This window comes from Dermacentor variabilis, chromosome 4 (genome assembly GCF_050947875.1).
Source record: "Dermacentor variabilis isolate Ectoservices chromosome 4, ASM5094787v1, whole genome shotgun sequence".
In the NCBI taxonomy this organism is placed as follows: domain Eukaryota; kingdom Metazoa; phylum Arthropoda; class Arachnida; order Ixodida; family Ixodidae; genus Dermacentor; species Dermacentor variabilis.
The window spans coordinates 144,767,848-144,787,504 of record NC_134571.1 but is presented as its reverse complement, the minus strand read 5'-3'; the positions used below and the strand labels follow the sequence as shown (position 1 = coordinate 144,787,504).

The 19,657-nt window shown below is 42.8% G+C and overlaps 1 protein-coding gene across 1 annotated transcript in view; it reads left to right on the top strand.

Moving 5' to 3' along the window:
• The window catches only part of LOC142579877 (MAM and LDL-receptor class A domain-containing protein 1-like), a 276,708-nt gene that overhangs the window by 50,537 nt on the left and 206,514 nt on the right, over positions 1 to 19,657 (top strand). The window contains exons 4-6 of the mRNA XM_075690514.1: positions 2,193 to 2,283; positions 6,882 to 7,019; positions 12,576 to 12,737. Coding sequence (XP_075546629.1) covers positions 2,193 to 2,283; positions 6,882 to 7,019; positions 12,576 to 12,737 — 391 coding nt within the window. The remainder of the gene's footprint in view (positions 1 to 2,192; positions 2,284 to 6,881; positions 7,020 to 12,575; positions 12,738 to 19,657) is intronic.

Sequence of the window (19,657 nt, the reverse complement as noted above, 5' to 3'; positions counted from 1 at the left end):
AACAATGAGTTGTAGTGCATATGGTAGCCAATACCAAATTATTACTGCGGCTTGCCACTGTACTCGAAAGGAAAAGTATGCAATCATTTCATTCTACCGATGCTAACATACGGAACACAAACTTGAAGCTTAACAAGGAAGCTCGAGAACAAGTTAAGGACCGCGCCCAGAGTGACTGAACGAGAGATACTAGACGTTACGTTAAGAGACAGGAAGAGGGCCGTACGGATCTGAGAGTAAACGATATCCAGTATTTCAGTTCACACTAAGAGGAAAAACAATGGATTTGGGCAGGCCATGTATTTCGTGGGGTACATAACCGGTGGAGCATTATAGTTACAGAATGGGTCCCAAGGGAAGGGAAGTTGAGCTGAGGACGGCGGAAAACTAGGTGGGGTGATGAAATGAGGAAATTTATAGGGGGCAAGTTCGAATCAGCTAGCGCAAAACACTGGTAATTGGAGATCGCACGGAGAGGCATTCGTCCTGCAGTGGAAGTAAACATAAGCTGATGATGATTTAGGTCTACGTAGAATAGAAGCCATAGCTGGGTGTACATTGAACAAGAACACAAGTACAAAAAAGGGGACGAACGTTACTTTTATGTTCATATGTATTTATTTCCCAGCAACTGATACCTGCCAACCAGCTCACTGGTATTGGTTAGATGACTGGGTTTCGTTCTTTAGTTTCGAAGAGTGTTGCTAGGGCTTTTAAGCAAAGCAAGCATATTAGAGAATATTATCACGTTCGCTGTCCATCAGAATACAGCACGCTACTCGGTGCTCTGAGAAAAAACTGCGGTTCCTTAGTTATTGATGAGTGCCGCACATGAGACGAAATTAATGTGTTCAATTCCTGGTTGGAACGATTGCAGCTAAAAAAACTCAATGTTGAATATTAGAGCGGAGCTCTTAGGCGCCCGTTCCTGCGGCGAGTGTCGGCGTCGGCCCTCGCAACCGAGTGAATGAACACAGCGAAAGATGAATGCGAATTAGGAACGCAACGGGAGATGAAAGACAGCTATTACGAAGAGCGCGCGAGTTCAAAAGCGGAGGAGGAGGGTATGGGAAAAGCGTGAGAAGAAAAGCTTAGTGCCGTGCAATGCGGGCTTTGCGGCGCCCATGGCTACGAAATGGCGCCACAGTAGCGCACGTCGTCTGTGTGGAAACAAAGTGCTGCATGAGTGGAGGTCTGAATGCGGCGGCTGCTGTGAATCGTGCCCAGGCGTCAACAACGCGCTGCCTCTCGTGATTTCTCGATTAGCGAGGCAGTTGTGCCAGACTTCGCTCCGTTCGCAACTTGCCGCACGACACACGTTGTCCGGACCAGCCAATACATTTTCTGTTAGGGAGTATCGTAATCGTCGGTGAATTTGCAAACTCTGATTGTTCCGACACCGTGTTTGTGTGCTCTGAAGGTGGTAGAGCTCGGAAATAGAATGAAATTTTTTCTGGCCATTTATTATAGGGCACTAGCCATTTAATTCGAAGATCTTTGCACGAATTATCGTTACTCAGTGTTGCTGATAAAAGAACCCGCTTTACATGCAAACAAATAAGAAGTAAACAGACACAGAAACAAACAAAAAGAAAAGAGTATACGTGGAAGTGTCAGTTTCTCGCATTCGAATAAATAGCGAAGTTCTCACCTTAGTGGCGCCTACTGTCACTTTCGTAACTGCTCTGTGCGAATATGTAAAATGGAAATGAGATAAGACCATTGAAATAGGAACGCAACAACAATAATTCATTAGGAGTTGCCATTTCAGTGCGTAATTTTGTTTCTCTGCAAGGTGAAATGTTCCTTGTCTCTTGCACTAAGCCCAGTTTTTCGACATATAAATTCTATTCTGATATTTTGCATGAGGGCTCCAGTCGTGCGCAATATTGCTTGCGCTTTCCCTCAAATTACACAGTCATGAAAGTGCGCCTTCAACTGTTATTTCGAATGTCAAACACAAAAGGGCTAAGAATGGTTGAGTTTCGGGCTGCGAATGAACAAGCTTCCGTAAATCCTTAATGACGGCGAGAGTTCTTAATTATATTATTAGCAACAGAAGTTTATATAACTTGGGTCTGTAGATAATTTATTAGGAGTCTGCTAGTAGTTTCCATGTAAAAAATAGCTTCTTCCTCCTGCCATGGTAATTGGTATACAATCTGTAAACATTGTGTTATTATTGTGTACAGATTCGTGTACGCTACCACATCAGAGATGTATTGGAGAGGGGCACCCTTGCACTGGACGACCTCACAGTGGAGAGGAGAGAGTGTCCGGCGGGTAAGGGACTGATGCAATTTTCGTATTTCCTTTTTCAACCTGCCTTAAGAAAGATACGTATTTTTTTTGTGTGTACACAGGGCCTGCTTCTTTCGCAACTGTGGGTAGGCTAAAACAAAATTTGTGCGCTGCTCAGCGTGATCCTGCGATTGTCTTCAGTGTCGACTATTAGAATCAAATACGATGTGTCTATGATGACATGATGTAAGGTCCTAATTGTATACTTTAACAAACATGTGTTACGGAGAGATAATTAAAAAATACGGTTTAATAGAGGTTAGTGAGCGACCAAACCTTTTATTCCAAAGGCTGACTGGCCACTTTCATAATTACGAATTTGAGGCAAGTGGCCATGCACCGCCAATCCTCACTGGATATGACACAAGCCAGCAGCTGCAGAGAAGGCTGTGTGTACGATGAGCACCGCTTTAGTGTGGAGTGATGGTGGCCGGTGTCCTGATCTCCATGATTTTATGCATGATGACATGGTGCCCATGGCAGTGCTTACATTCTGGAGATGGTTTCGCTAGCAGGGCTCATATTAAATGGCCTTTAAGTTATTCTTTTGTTTACAACTGATATAAAGGCCACTTTGTGGCGACACCCATGTGACCAACACAACGGTAAGCATATGCGGAATGTGTGTCCGGGTCTGTGTATATTGTAGTACTCTACCGTGCTAGCGTGACATCGTTGAAACAGTGAATCGTTTTGTCTGCCAACCCGTGCTGCTGGAATTTACTGCAGTCGCTGCGGCGCTTTTTCCTCGAAGCAGGTATTCTTATGCAAGAGCGCAGTTTTACCTCCTCCGTCTCGCCGCTTTTCTCCTTCCGCAGTAATATGTGAGGCTGTGCTACAATTTCTTCAGTAAATATTGAATTGAATATCTCACCGGGAGCTTTGCGAAGCATTCCGCGAACCTCGTTGTTTTGATGCGAATTAGTCCGTGTGAGATTTTTACGTAACGTAATTTACGTAACTAAGTACTTCTAATCGATTATATTTATAGTCGGCGTGTCAATAATTTTTTCTTTTTTTTTACTGCGTAACCTTGTACGCAAATAAATTACATTTACGGTAACCAATTACATGGAACCAGTTATTTTATTGACGAGACCAGCTGGTAACAGGCGATGTAACTTGAGCACACGGATTTTGGGGGATCTACTGTAGAACGCCCGCTGCCGTGCCATGCAGAACCCTCGCGCATGCGCGTGCCTATGCCGGAAAACACGGTCGCTCAGTTATGTGTTTCCTGAGCAAAACGCCCCATCAGATGTCCGCTCCCAATTTGAACCAGCATTGCTATGGGTGGATAGCTTATGGACGCTTCGGGCTTGAAAGCCCGTAAATCTTCTACGGACGATAATTTCCAGCTTTCCCCTGGCGCTACCTGGAGCGCTTTCTCTGAGCCCCAGCAGTAATAAAGCGTTGGGCTTGATAAAAGCCCAGACGCCAGTAACGCGACATTGAGTTACCTCAATTTTTTGCTCATGGTATTCGTTCGTTAGAGCACGGCCATTCCCTCCAGCGTGATGAGCGTTGCAGCTAATTTCTTCACGAGAGCATGCGGGAAGATGACCAACGAAAACTTTGAAAAGTATATTATCAATTACATTTTTATTGCTCCACAACTTTCACGGAAGAGTAAAGGGTCACTGCAATCAATTAAATTTTTGAATCAAGTAACAGTCATTGTAAGTGTCTATTTTTTGTGTAACGTACAGAAAAGTCTGGTTCTCCTCCAGCGCATAAAAATAAAAAGAATCGAAACCTAGGCAAGTTGGAAAACAGCCATCTTTAGAACAGAGCACTAACAAACGGGAGACGTAGTAAATCAGACAGGCACCAGTGCCGGTATCTGTATGCTTTTTAGGTCCCCTGTTTATTGGCGCTTTATTTTTACGATGCAAATAACAAAGCCGGTGGACGGTGATTCGTGAGCTGTCTGGTTCTGGCGGGAAACAGACTCAGCGTCCGTTGAATTCAACTGCTTGTTTCATGACTGTTTTAGGCTTATAGAGCAGCTCAGAAAGAGCAAAAAAGGAAGGAGGTAGGGGTAATCAAAGGGAACGGAAAACAGAGTGAGCGCTAACTTCCAACTGATGGTTTATTTCGTGACGCAAGACTACTTATACACTTGGCAAACCATACGACATCAAGAGATTACAAAGAAACCGAGCAACAAAACCGATAGTAACCAAGTGGCAAGATATTCAGACAGTCTGTGGCTTCAGTCGGAAATATGCCAATTCATTGCTTGATAATGATAATGAAGGTGAGCTTACACATGCATGGCCCAGACCAATGATAGCCTTTGCTTCGATGATTTCTCTTGTGAGCTGCTTACGACTGCGACCTAGAATGACGCATTCCTCTAAGACAGGTTCGCAACCACACGTTTTGCAGTGCTGTGCAAGAAACCCCCCAGCTGTAATACAATTCTTGGCATTGTAACCATGTTCGCGCAGTCTGTCATTCAGACATCGGCCAGTTTGACCAACGTAACGTTTTCCGCACTTGAGTGGAAAACAATAAACAACACAATGTGCGCAATTAACGAACTTATTTTTGTGGTTCTTATCACAGGAAAGAGGAGCTACCTTATTCGGATTAGTGAGCGCGCAAATCCTCATGTGCTTGTTAGGGGCAGAAAACACTACACGAACATTCGCTCGCTGGGCGATTTTCTTAAGATTATGTGAGACGGTGTGAATATAAGGGATGATGCTTGTTCTGCCCCGAGTAGTTGCAGGATTATCTGCGTGCTGGTTGTCTTTTCTACACTCTCTTAGAATTCGTTCTGCTATTGACACTTGTAGGGACACGGGATAACCAGCCTGCGAAAGCCGTTCGCACTGAAAGGCGAAGCTAGACGAAACACTATGGTGGCACGACTTTTTCAAAGCATTATTAAGGCAAAGGTTAGCAATGCCTCTCTTGACCAACATAGAATGGGCAGAATGAAACGGAAGAAGTGGTTTGTTAGCACGAGGTTCATAATACCAACACGTATGAATATCCGAACAAGCTAAGCGCAAATCCAAAAACCGGATCTTATGATCCTGTGGGAGCTCGTAAGTAACCTCAAGGGGCGCAAGGCATTCTTGGACTATTGGCACTACCGAGGCAACCTCAGTCTCAAGGTCAGCCAGAGAACACTGAACAAAAAACAAAAAATCGTCCACATAACGAAATATTTTAAAAATGTTAGTCTGATAAAGGTTCACTGACATGGCGACGTCTAGGTCATTCCAGGTAATGAACGTTGATGACAAATAAAACCTCAAAAGTTCTAAAAAGTGATTACTTGACAGCCCAGCATTATTTTGAAAACGGGTGACGCCAAATTCATCAATTGTGTGCGAAATAGCTGACATTAGGTTATTGTGAGGAATAGAATAGTAGAGGTCCTTCACATTGATGTAGAAGACTTAAAAGCCTCGATCAGAGTTGTCCTTTAAAAATCCAATTACTTCATCGGAGTTGCGTATTAACAACGGGTCATTCACGGGTAAAATGGCTAGCTAGCTTGGCCTGCAGAAATAGTGCGATAGACTTCTGCCACGTGTCCTTTTCTGAAACAATAACCCTCAACGCGACGTCAGGTTTGTGCGTTTTCCCGCTAAAGAACACCTCTAGGTGATCTCGTTTGCTGCTGGCAATGTTTCTCAACATTTTGTCCAAGTTGCATTCCCTGCAAAGTTTCTTAGCTTTAGCTTTTACCTTACTTAAGGACACTGTATCCTGACGCTTAAAACGGCAGAAATTGCCTGACCAGTTTTTGCGTGAAAATTTCCGTCTGAGAGTACACAGAACCCGCCTTCTTTATCTGCCGGTAACACGCAAATCGAATTGTCACGCAGATAGTTAGCTACACGCTATAAGCGCTATAAGCCTAAAACAGTCATGACATACCAACTCGCTCAAACTGCCACGCTTTTGTCTTTGTTTCGGCTACGGCGAAATGCATGAATAACGTAAAACATTGCTTAACTTCCACAATTGCGTTTTTTAAATGCTATAGTGCACTTGCAGTGGTTGATCATTGAACACGTCAGTTACTAATTGTTTAATTCGCTTTTATGTCGGATAGTTTGTTGTATGCTCCGTGCATAGAAAGAAAGGTGAAGAAGTTGTTTCAATATATATATATATATATATATATATATATATATATATATATATATATATATATATATATATATATATATATATATATGGTAATGTGTAACTGTTTTATATTACAGGGTTCAAGAAAGAGACATGAAATTTTGTTTAAAACCAATAACATATTTCTCCGGAAAGCAAATTTTGCTTTCTATATAGAAGTCTCCGCCAGCTCAGCACGAGAATCAAGAGGTCATACGTGACATTGTCTTATATCAAAAGTGAGGGTCCGCCCCTTACAATCACACACAGCCTTGCACTGAAGTGTATCAAATTTTTTGTTGCCTATAAATCGTCAATCAGGATATCCATCTAACGCATGTTCGGTAGCCCCCCATAATGAGACTTGCTGAAATAAAAATTGTGGAGCTCATTTCTTGTTATCTTGGTCCTGACACTAATTCTCATGCTTTACACTTAAACTTCAGAGCCTAAAGATGGTTCCTGCGACTTCGACTGGGGCGAAACTTGTGGGTACAACTTTGGAGGCAAAAACAGCACATGGAAGCACAACGAACGTCCAGGCGAATTGCCCTTCAAAGACTACTCAACCGGTGGAATGCTTGGTAAGTCGCTTGTGAGCACGAGCCACAGTTATTGTCTTTCATTAACGCAGTTCTTGTTACGAACTCCCAGAAGTACGCGTCGCTAAGGTACTTAAGATAATTAAAGGGAACACATATTAAGCTTTCCCGATAAGTGTAATATTACCCTTTGTTTGTGTACGATAAATTTTAACCAAACACATGATATAAGACCCCTATGATTGGTGCAATGAGCCACCATCGGTCAACTACATAGAAGAAAGACGCGTTTTGCAAGTAGTAAAGGTTCTTATCACCAGAGTTGCATAAGATATATCGATGCGCCCGCTACCCTGAAGTATAGGCGAAGCAGCGTTTCATCTCTCGATATGGGGTGAGCAACTATTTGCGATTTAAATACCAATAGAATATATATGATCTATGACTCATATTGAATATAAATATGTTTTGCAGCAGAATCTAATAATTGTTGGCTCAGTACATCTACACCCGGTGGATATCTAAGATTATAGAGTTAACTCAGCATGCGTTGTGCGACGATCCAACAAGGGGATAACATTTCTGAGTCCACATGACGTGTCGGCTATATTACCTGTGGAACATTCGCTATTACTCTGTTTCCTTGTAATGAAAATATTATTTCTGCGGCACCAATCTTTATTTCAGTAATTGGGAAGCGCGCAATTATTAGTTTTACAAAGACATTTATTTATTTATTTATTTATTTATTTATTTATTTATTTATTTATTTATTTATTCGGTGTACCTTGAAGGTCCGAAGGCGTTACAGAAGGGAGTGGAACGAAATACAAGCATGTAGAGATTACAGGTTATAATATTAAAGAAATAAAAAATGCAGATTACCAAAAGTATTCTTCAATAGTAGTTCTAAAAGCAGATGTATCGGTTATGTTAAGAATTGAGGGCGGCGGATGATTCGATTGATTGGCAGTTTAACAAATGAATAAAAAATATGTTCATGCGACAATGTGGAACGCTAAATTTCTGGTGATATTCAGTACGAGATGATACGTATGCAGGTTCAGAGAAAAAGTTCACTTTTTAATTACGGATTGTAGTAATAAATTTTGTGCAGCAGTGATTAGCGTGCTAACTTCCTACGGGATGAGAGGAGAGGGAGGTTTAAAGTAGCCTTCATAGATGTTACGCTTGATCTCCGGGAATAGATAGTAAGAATCAAACGGGCGCTACGATTTTGTATTGGTTCTATTGCATTTGTTAAGTAATATAATCCAGGGTCCCAGACAGAAGAGGCATATTCAAGCTTAGGACGTGTTAATGTTTTGTGCAGAAGTAGCTTTAAGTTAGCGGGGGCCATAGAGAAATTGCGATGGTGGTAACCAAGCCTGCCTTTAGCATTGTTGTTGATGTGGTTTATGTGTGTTTGCCAGGACAAAATAGATGTTACGTGGACGCCTAAGTATTTATAGAAAGTGACTTCTTCGAGTAGAGAGTTCCTGAAGTGATAATTGGATAGGTTAGAGCGAGCAGTATTGCGGGAAATCCTCATTAGTTTACAATTTTGGCTGTTAAGTCGCATTTTCCAAGTGTCGCACCAGTTAGATAGCTTTTTTAGATCAGATTGTAATTTGAGAGTGTCAGAATTTGATGACATTACTCTGTAACTGACACAATCGTCTGTAAATAACCTAATGGAGGACGCTACACCAGTTAGGCAAATCATTAATATAAATGCAAAACGTGAGGGCCCGAGAATAGAATCTTGCGGCACCCCGGAACTGACAGCACAAAGCGACGAGTCAAAATCGTTAGCAGAGACAAATTGTGTTCTATTGGATAAAAAGTTTTCAATCCATGATATAATATTACGGTCAATGTTGAGTGTCTCTAATTTTAGACGAAGTAATTGGTGAGAGACGAGATCAAATGCTTTAGAAAAGTCTAAGAATATGTTGTCGATGTGAAATCTATTATCCAACGCGGCACAGATGTCATGTGCAAATGAAATAAGGTGAGTATGGCAGGAAAACAATTTGCGGAACTCATGCTGAGGAGATGAAAAAAAAATGAATTCGTTTCCAAGAAGTTGACGAGATTAGAGTATATTATATGCTCTAGAGTTTTGCGTGGCACACTTGTTCGAGAAATCGGCCTTTAATGTAAAGGTGAATGCAAGTCGCCAGACTTAAATAATGGAACCACCTTGCTGACTTTAAAATCCTTTGGTAATGAGCACGACAGAATACATTGCGAAAAGATGTTGCACAAAATTATGGAGGAGTACACTTCGGTATTTTTCAAAAACTTGGAATTAATATCGTGTATTCCTGACGATGACGAAATCTTTAATTTACGAATTAAGTTCATGACACCATCGTAATCAGTGAGCAATAGCTCAATCAGAAGGTAATTAATCTTAACAACTTCAGGTAAAGAAGTACAGGGCAGCACGTTATTCAAAAATGATTTACAAAGCACATCGTTGAGTACAGAACAACATTCTTCTTGCAGAACAACAGCACCATCTACATCAGTTAACGATATTGTGTTACATTCTAAATCTTTGACAGTTTTTCAAAATATTTTAGCATTTTCAGTCAGCAGAGATGGAAGCACTGTAAATGAAAACGCGTTTAGCTTCTTTGACTGCGTTTTTAGACAGTGAAGCAACCTGCTTATACACCCGTCAGCTATCAGTTGTGCCCTGTTTTTTAGCTTGGTGAAACAGCCGCTTCATCCTGTTCAAGATACGTTTTAGGGATGCAGTAAGCCACGCTAATCAATGGTTACACCGAGAAACTCGGAGGTGTATGTGTTTTTGTAGTACTAATTCATTACCTTTATTTTTAAATAGCGACCAGTTCTGTTCAACGCTCCGAGTGGCACATATTCTTCTACAGAAGCTTCAAGTTGTTTGTTCATTGATGCATAGTCGGTTTTACTGTTGTCTCTAATGTATTTTTGTTTGCTAGTGGGACAGTTGACGTTTTATTTAAGCTGGAAATGAATAAAACAATGATCGCTAAGCCCTGGCAAAATACTTAAAGAAATGACAAGATCGGGAGCGGTAATCTAAACTAAGTCGAGGATGCTAGCGCTGGTTCCTGTAGTTCGAGTTGGTTGAGTAATCAGCTGAGTAACGTGGAAATCAAAACACAAATCGAGAATTGCCTTACTGTCACTGGATGAGTCATCACTGGATAACCCCACATATCCCGCAATGACGCGTCAGCAGTTTTAAGTAACGTTAGCTTTTGTCGCTGTCATGAAGGTCACTATATGCTTTGCGTTGTTTGCATAGTTAGTTGTGCTCACATGTCATTTACTTATATTCCGGCGGCCTATCTTTCTATACAAAAATTGAATATATTGTAGCAGTTTTTTATTTAGTTCACAATCAAACAGTACAATTTCCTTGACGTACATAGTCTTTCTTGACGCAGCCTGTCTGCGTGATGCAGCCACTCCGTGTTTCTAGAAAAGGACCAGATCATTCGATAAAAAATGTCATGCTTCATGGATGCATATTTAAACATTGATCCCAAACATTACTTCCCTGCACTGTTTCGTGGCTTCTGCTTAACAGAATAATCAACAATGGGCTCTATAACGTAAAACTGTTCCAATATGTTTTTATCTGAATCTTCTGACGTCAAATTTCCGTAACCACCGACGCAAGCATCGGGTGATGACCCGCATGGTTGTCTGAACAGACCGATCAAACGTTCTCGCTCACAGGAGGTCACTTTTGTTTGCTTGAAAAACGAATAACATTGCCTCTACAGAGCGGCTGGTCTTATCTAATTGGCTCACAAGAGGCGACGAGCACTCTCTAGTGGAGAGGGATTCGATGGGCCCGAGCCAGTGCTTTGAAAACGGATAACCGGATGAAGAGGGTGGTGCCAGCGCTTGCTATTGGTCCACTTTCCCTTATTTAGCTAGTGGTGGCTGGAGGAAAATCGCGGCGGCATGCAACGGAACCTTAAGAATGACGCTAAAACGGATAATTAGCACAGAAGACTTGGCAGAACGAGGTCGTAAACATACCGAAAGTGCTTGAAAATTTTACACGGCCGTGCAGAAAGTTTTATTGTCCGCAAATAAACCCATGCTCTCCACTAGGTGCGAGTAGTTGGTGCTTGAGCGATGAGTGGCAGCCATCTTTTATTCCTTTCAGAACGGTGCAGTCGACGGCTATTCTAGAGTGCTATAACATGAAGATATTCCAAACTTTTCTGTTCCAATTCTGCAGTCACCCCTCCGCGACTGGTAAAAAACTACTTTGGACCATCCCCACTTCACCTGTCTGTCAGGCGAGGTCAGGACAACCGCATTAGCTCCCCATCTGATATGACGTGTACACACTGATTATGCATGATTTGACCGAACAAAAGAAAAATAGTTACTTCTGATTCCATGGCTTTTCGCCACTAGCCCTCGGCTATTGGTCAAAAGTTTTCAGGCTGCACCCACTTCATCTGTCTGTCACTCGACTTCACCAAACCACAAAAACTCACCGCGTCAAAGTAACCAGTACGCGTGAAAGATGTATTAGTATGCCGAACAAAAGTGAATTTTTTTCTGAATGGCCGCACCCTTCCCCGTTCCGAGAGAAATAAATGATGGCTGCCACCGATCGCTCAGGCACTGGTTGCTGGCACCTGCCGGAGCGCATGGGTTTATTTACCTATAATAAAAGCTTTTGTGCGGGCGTGTAAAACTTTCGAGCACTTTCGGCACGTTTACGACCTCATTCTTCCAACTCTTCTTTGCTGAGGATCCGTTTTAGAGTCATTCTTAAGCTTACGTTGCATGCCGCCGCTATTTTCGACCAGCCACCGCGAGCTAATTAAGTGAAAGCGGACCAATCGCAGACGCCACGCTCTTCATCCGGTTATCCATTTTCAGTGCACTGGCTCGTCCCCATAGAATCCCTCTCCACTTGAGAGTGCTCCTCGCCTCTTTTCAGCCAATTGGATAAGACAAGCCGCTCAGTGTAGGCAATGTTGTTCCTTTTTTAAGCAAACAAAAGTGACCTCCTATTAACGAAGAGAGCCTCGTCTGTTCATTGGCCTGTTGAGACAACCCTGCAGGTGAGCGCCCGATGCTTGCGTCGGCGGCTACGCAAATTTGACGTCAGAAGATTGGAATAAGAACATATTGGCATAGTTTTACGTTATAGGGCCTCATAAGCAAATTCAGTTTTGTTCGGCATAATAATGCATCCTTAACGTGTACACGTCACTTTGACGCGGTTAGCTTTCGCGGTTTTGTTACATCGCCTGAAAGGCAGGTGAAGAGGGTTCATGCCGAGAACTATTGAACAAGTAGCCGAGGGATACTGGCGAAAAGGTGTCGAATCAGAAATAGCTATTTTTCTTTTCGGTCCAATTATGCATAATCAGTGTTTACACGTGTAGCGCGAACGAAGAGATACAGTGAAGAGGGCATGCCACCAGGAGCGCTCAGCAGACACCTAGGGCTAATGGTCTCCTGTCTCCTTCTTTGTCTTTGTTACTTTGCGCTATCGTGGCTTCAACACGTATCAACCAACTTGCACAACAACTTTGAATACCGATATATCCATTCCTGCAGGTGGCATGGCCTACTTGGAAGCAGACGGCAGGCTTCTGCAAGAATCTCTGACGTCACCAACACTGCCCGGCCGAGCGGATGTGCAGTGCCTTCGCTTTCATTACTACGTATCAGGGAGCGACAAAACAACAGGAATGCTGTCAACTACTATTTCTTCTCCAGGTACGCAGCTGGATTCGCATCTTTCCTTTTTTTGCGCTTTCTTGCATTAGCAAAACCTTCAATACGCATGTGTTTTAAATGCGCATAAAATGGGCGTCCTACATTTCATTTCAGAATCACGCGGGGAAGCAGGAGAGTTCAGTGAATTTGTCGCTTCGCTGTCTTTGTGTTGTCGTCGCAGTGATTATGCCGCGGCGTCCAGGCCTGCCATCGCGTTCCACTTAGCTTTTGAAGCGCCCTAATTTACGCGGGCCTTGCAAATAGGTTTAATAAAGAAATCCTATTTTGATATTTGCTATATCTTCTTGCGCAACCTTTTTTATACATGCGTTGGCAACTCAGCGCGGAAGCGAAAATGATGTTCCAGTAAATTCAAAAGCTATAAATCAGGGCTCTCTGGAGCCATACCATAAAACAACGTGTTCTTTCTTTACAAACGAGACGGCAGATATCTTTTTAAAAGATAATTGTTTCGCTGTCATATAAGGAGAATAAAAAGTGCAGTACGACAGAAATTTTCACTCAGTTACATGCATGTTAAATGTGTTCTCTCTCTTTTGCTCTTATTTAAAAAAAATCCATATATTCTTACTGGCATCTAAGCAGAACACAGCATCCCCCTGGAAAATACAAAGAAGGAATACATGAGAAACTTGTAAAAAATGAAAGCAAGGATAATGCTGAAACGTATTAAGCCAGGAATTTAGTAATGAAATATTGCACAGCAAAATGTGGTAGATATTGAAATTGTAGAATAGTTGACTCCAGTGAAACAATGAATAACCATAGGCAGTAATTTTAATTCAATAATACAACTGTTTGCCATAGCAAAAACATGAAGCAATATCTAATAATTGGATATACAAATTTCCGATTCTACAATGGAGTTCACATTGAAACAGTGGAACTAATATGTAGAATTTTTTTACACAATCAAGTTACGTTTAATTAGGTATCAGGAAATGAATAAATAAATAAAGTATGCTTCCAACAACTTTTTTTTTCTTTGGGTCCCAATTCGTTCTACGGGCTAATTCACTATTTCACTTCCGTACTTGCTGAAGTATGGAAGAGCAGCTGTAAACGAAGTTGGATCGCCGAGAGGGAACCATACCTGATATTGTAAGGTAGGAAAAATTGAGGAGAAAAATTACAAATTCATGTCGATATTGTGTCTTTATAGATAATTTCGGAAGCAATGCAATTATAATGTTCTTTGTGCCCTTGAATTCTTTGTTGGCAAGCATTATGCCACTACAATTAGCAGAAGTAATAAATAATAATTATTTTAGAAATGTCAGAGGTCTCTCATTTTGCCCCTACTCTGAAGAAAAAGGAAACACGTAGAGGGAACAAATGGAGACTAGCCGAAAAAATAACATAATTAATTGCTTGCTAATGAGGCTTTGGGAACCGTCTACGTGGGCCCCCAAGCAAGCTTTATGGCCACGTTCGCTGCCTCTGGTGCGCTGAATTCATACAAAATTTCAGACAACTGAAAGCCAGTGTCTTTTGGTTCAAGCCATGTGGCCGGCAGAATCATTTTTTTTTCACATGCGTTTGCACCGAGTGAGTGCTTTTACTGCGAAGCTGTATACCTTTACTGTCCAAGAAAATTTTTGTGTCGTTGTGGTAAGAAAAAAAATTCCTCATCCGTGGGCCGATCCCGGAGATAGTACAATGCCGGGCCGTCCCGCGACGGAGCTAAAGCAGGCGTTAAGCACACATACTGTCGCTGTTGTGGAGCAAAGCCCGCAGTATATCATTGCACCTGGGAGTGCCCACACCCTCCGGGTTACTCCCCTATTCCTTCACGTTCACCTTCCTCCTGGGAGACTGCGCTGACGAGTTCAGACCGGCAAGAGCAGCGACGGCTTATCAGGCAGGCTCGCGGAGTGGCGCGAGCCAATGGAACCCCGAACTAAGGCCTCCACCCTACGAGAGAGTGGCCCAATCTCGTTACAAACAAATGTTTTCTCTCTCTATCTCCCAATACGTGGGCTCATCCCGAAGATGGTGCAATGCCGGGCCGTCCCACAGCGGAGGTGAAGCAGGCGTTAAGCACTCCCCATACATAGGCTCATACCGAAGATGGTGCTATGCCGGGCGGACACGCCGTGGAAGTGAAGCAGGCGTTAAGCGCTTCCCATATGTGGGCTGATCCCGAAGATAGTGCAATGCCGGGGCGACAAGCGGTGGAGGGGAAGCAGGCGTTGAGCACTCCCCATACGTGGACCGATTCCGAAGATAGTGCAATGCCTGGCCGACCCATGGTGGAGGTGAACCAGGCGTTACGCACTCCCCATGCGTGGACCGATCCCGAAGATAGTGCCATGACTAGCCAACCCGCGGAGGAGGTGTAGTTCACCATTAAGGGGCCCACTTACACAGCTTCGCTAGACATCCTTGTTCCCAGAGTGGAAGCTCACAGAGATATTTTTCCTGCACGTTTTTTTAGTATTTTTCGATTTCCGTTTTTGAGGGTGAGCGAGACTCAAAGCCTTCTCGCAGCCTTTTGCAACAAAGTGGTCTTGTAGAGAGGTGATATGAGAATTGTGCTCACTTTCGCCATATTTGCTCTAATTTTTACTTTATTTGGGACTTCCCGAAAATTTGTCACTTTTAGTAGCCTCATCGGTTTTCGGAAACGCCTATACGGAGTACAATACAATTTTCTTGCAGTTCGTGTAAAGCGGTTCCCCTTATGTACGGCTTAATGTGCTCGTTGCGTGCCATTTTCGGCGCAACCAGCACCGGATGTCTTTTTCACGGGCGACCGTACGCTTTTTGCAAGAAGGCGGCCATGACATAGAGAAGCCACAAGAATGACTTCCTTAAAAATAATATTAGGGTTCATGAAAACATCCGTGGTGCGTTTGGCCATGTCTTTGAATATTATTCAAACAATTTTAGCAGAGGGAAAACGAAGGCTCACCGAGGAACAACAATGGAAAAGCGTAGCTAATGAAGTGGTAATTTTGTTAGTGATGTCCATCGTACGATCACGACAGTTGTCAAGTCAGGCTAGACATACATGTGGGTACAGCTGTACGCGGAATATCACGCCACTTCGGTGGCGCACTTATAAGGTTAGAAGGGGTAAGCCCAAAATGATGCGTTTTGCCCCATGCGTCGTTTTCCCCCGATCCACACTGATAATGAGAATTGGGTTTATATAGGAAAACTTCTTTTTCACTTCTACTTTTATTTCTAATTTACTAATACACAATTTGAATTTTTTCTTAAATTACTATTACACCATTTGAACGTTCCTGAAATAAATTTATTATACTTAGGAAAGAGGAGACAATTTTGTCGCTGCAAAAAAAAAAACTTCATTTTGCAAAGTTCGCTGTCAATCATTACTACAAGTGCAGATGAATTGTCACTCTTTATGAAAATATTCCTTTCATTTACATTTTATGGACTACTTTAGATTTATGTTATTGAGCGTTTCAAGTTTCTTTAGTAACCTATATGACTAGTAGTTTCACAAAGTGACAAAGATTTCGTGAAACTTACGACTAGGTTTTAAACATAATTTCTGAAACGTAATAGCAGGGAAATTTCTGTTAACAATTAAGCCCAAGTTGAAAACAGTGAGCGTTGTCAGTTGGAATAGCATATTTTCATTGCTGCCACATATATTTCACAGCGTGTCAAAATGTAACATTTTCGCACGAAAATGTGGAATAAGCTGATATCGACGTCTACGAATAACCGGCGAAGAAATTAATTACTCATCATGATGATCATAATCATTATCATGAGCCTATCTTATGTCCGCTGCAGGACGAAGGCCTCTCCCTGCGATCTCCAATTACCCCTGTCCTGCGCCAACTGGTTCCAACCAGCGCCCGCGACATTCTTAATTTCATCGCCCCACCTATTCTTCTGCCGTCCTCGATTGCACTTCCCTTAGCGTCCATTCTGTAACACTAATTGTCCACCGGTTATCTAACCTACCCATTACATAACCTGCTCAGCTCCATTTTGTTCTCTTTTTGTCAGTTAGAGTATCGCCTATCCCCGTTTGCTCTCTGATCCAAACCGCTTTTCTCCTTACTCTTAATTCTACGCCTAACAATTTGCGTTCCATCACACTTCGTGCGGTCCTCAACTTGTTTTCGAGTTTTGTTGCCAGTCTCCAAGTTTCTGCCCCATATGTCAGCACCGCTAAAATGCACTGACTTAGAGCTTTTTTTTCAATGGTAATGGTAAGCTGCCTGTCAGGATCGGACAGTGTTCGCCGTATGCTCTCCTACCAATTTTATTCTTCTGTAAATTTCCTTCTCATGATCAATAGTCCCCTGTAAGCAATTGACCTAGATAAACGTGCTCTTTCGCAGACTCTAGAGGCTGACTGCGGATCCTAAACTCTTGCTCCCTTGCCCGGCTATTGAGCATTATTTTTGTCTTGTGCCTATTAAGCGCCGCACTATGAAGCAGTTGTCAAAAAACTGAAATTGATCTTGATAATTTGCATTGGTCTTTTAAATTACCTATGATAAAGAATACAGCCGCATTCACAAAGACTTGGTAGGTTTTTTGCATGTTCCATTTTTGGAACAATGGCATTTCCCATGTGAAAAACACAAATTTTGTCTGCAGCAACTTTTATTGACTGTTAAATGGGGATTGCTTACTCATGTTAACAGAAGAATAATTATTAGCATCATACAAGGCCTTTCAAAAGTATAAATGTTTATGACAATGCTTGCGAAAGTTTCTTTTTTCATCCTACTAGCTGTAGGTCTGTGAACACTTCACAAGTCATGGTATGCTGCAAAGCATTTCGTGTGCAGGCGCTTCTTGCACTGCTGACACTCGTTCGTCGTGTCTTTCTTGCGCTCTGCACACGTCCCCTGAGTTGCTGAGATGATGTAGTGGCCATCGGTTTTCCTATCCTCCCGTCTCGGATGAACCCGAGGTTCAGGCCGCACAGTGATTCTCTCCTTGAGGTGCAGCAAGGACATGAGGACGTCCCGCCGAAATGCTATGTGCGTCATGGCGGCATCAGTTTCTTTGTGAAGCTCGCAGTGAAGGAGGCATCCTGCGACGACAGCCATGTTTAGATCATTGCCGAAAAAGTTCCACCACCATCTTTTGCTACGAATTCTCGGCCGATAACTTCCGAGGAGGCAGTCGAGAACATCTACTCCCCAAATGCCTTCATTGCATTTTTTGATAAATTATGTTTGAGGAATGTCTACCTTTTTGTTTGCGCGTCGTGAGAAGCGTTTTGCAGTTCGAAGAGGCTCATGGCCGAGGTGGTTTGAAGAAACTGTGAAGACTGCATGGTCGTTCCACGTGTATGTGTAGAGCACCCCGCCACACTTGTAGTGGAAAGAACCTCCTTCCTCTCTTCCGACGCCTTTCAAGCTCTTCAGTGGACAACCACCGCTTCTTGTATCTCGTACAGTCCCCGTCGCTCGAATCCCCTGGTAAGCCAGTTTCGTCAAGAGACCATGCGAAGTTAAAAAGTTGTCAAAGTAGACTTGGTGCTGTTCAGGTACGGGCAGGACAGATGCCATATTGCTAACAACCCTCACCCGAGAGGTGCCTTCTCGTTTCTCCCGCAATATATTTCCATTGCATAGGGGTACCCATTTGAAGAGCACATCATCTATATCTTATACCCAAATCGAATAGGTTTACCGCGATTCAACATTTTACACGAGTGGTGGCCATAATAGGGCACCATTGAATCGTCGATGCTGAGGCTTTCATGGAGCACGCCAAACTGGCGGAAAGATTTGGAGATTTCGTCGTGAAACGGCTGAATCTTGCCCATCTTCTCACCTACTTTCAACTGAGTTTTGTCCAGTACTTGAAAAAACCTTTTCAGCTGCCGGAACCTATTGCGGGCCATTACTGTCGCGAATAAAGGCACACAAAGGTCTTCGGGGGTGCTCCAATACGAGTCCTCAGATGGAAAAAAGTGATATCCGCTCAAAAGTAAGAGACCGAAAAGCTGACTTATGTCCGCTCCTGGGACGTGCACCTCCTCCCCATACAGGAGTGCGTACCTTGCAGTCAGTTCAGCCCGTGAACCAAGATATTCTGCCGAAACAATTTTGTTGAACAGCACAAATGGGCTCATGTCCGCTAGCCTAGTAAATACCTCTAGAAACAATGGAGGGTTCTCTCTTGGAAGTATTCTGTCGAATCTAGTACGGTCACCCTATACTGCGCTAAGGGAGCGCTTTGGGGTTTTTGTTTTTCCAGCCTTGTTTGAAAACTTGCGCCCTTTTCCAGTAGTCAACTGCATCCGCGCTGGTTTCTATTGTCGTGTCTCAGGACTCAAACATGCAGTAAGCGAATCAACGTCTTCATCGCAGTACTGCGTAACTTCAACGTTCCCGCACACATCATCGGGAAACTCTTCCGAAAATAATTTTCGTTCACGTGCTCCTCGTGAGTAATATTGCCATCATCAGACGGCAATCGGTATATAGACGCACCTTCGCGTTCGTCATCGTGAAGGCTGAAGAAAAGATGATTTGCAGCCTCTAGTGTGAGGAAGCGTTGTGCCATGACCTACAACGACAGTTGTTGCGTTGAGAAATATAGTACTACAATATGAAACTAGCTGCGAAGTCGTTTTATACTTACATTCACATGGATTGATGATGCTATGCGCTGCAGTTGAATGCTGCTCCTTCCATGTGCCACGCAAAAACGCAATGTCAAAATAATGCCAAGGAAAGATAGTGTTCAACTTTGTGCAAACGACACCTAGAGGGCGCCATCAACACGCCGAAAAAGCAGAAAAACACGGCAAAATCCATGCGCGAGTCCACGTTGCTTTTGACACCGTAAAACGCCAATGTTCCAAAATGGAACATTCACATAAAACTCTAAAAACTGAAAGCTAGAGTGTTTTTATTATATTTTCATTTTTTTACCCAGTATTGCCA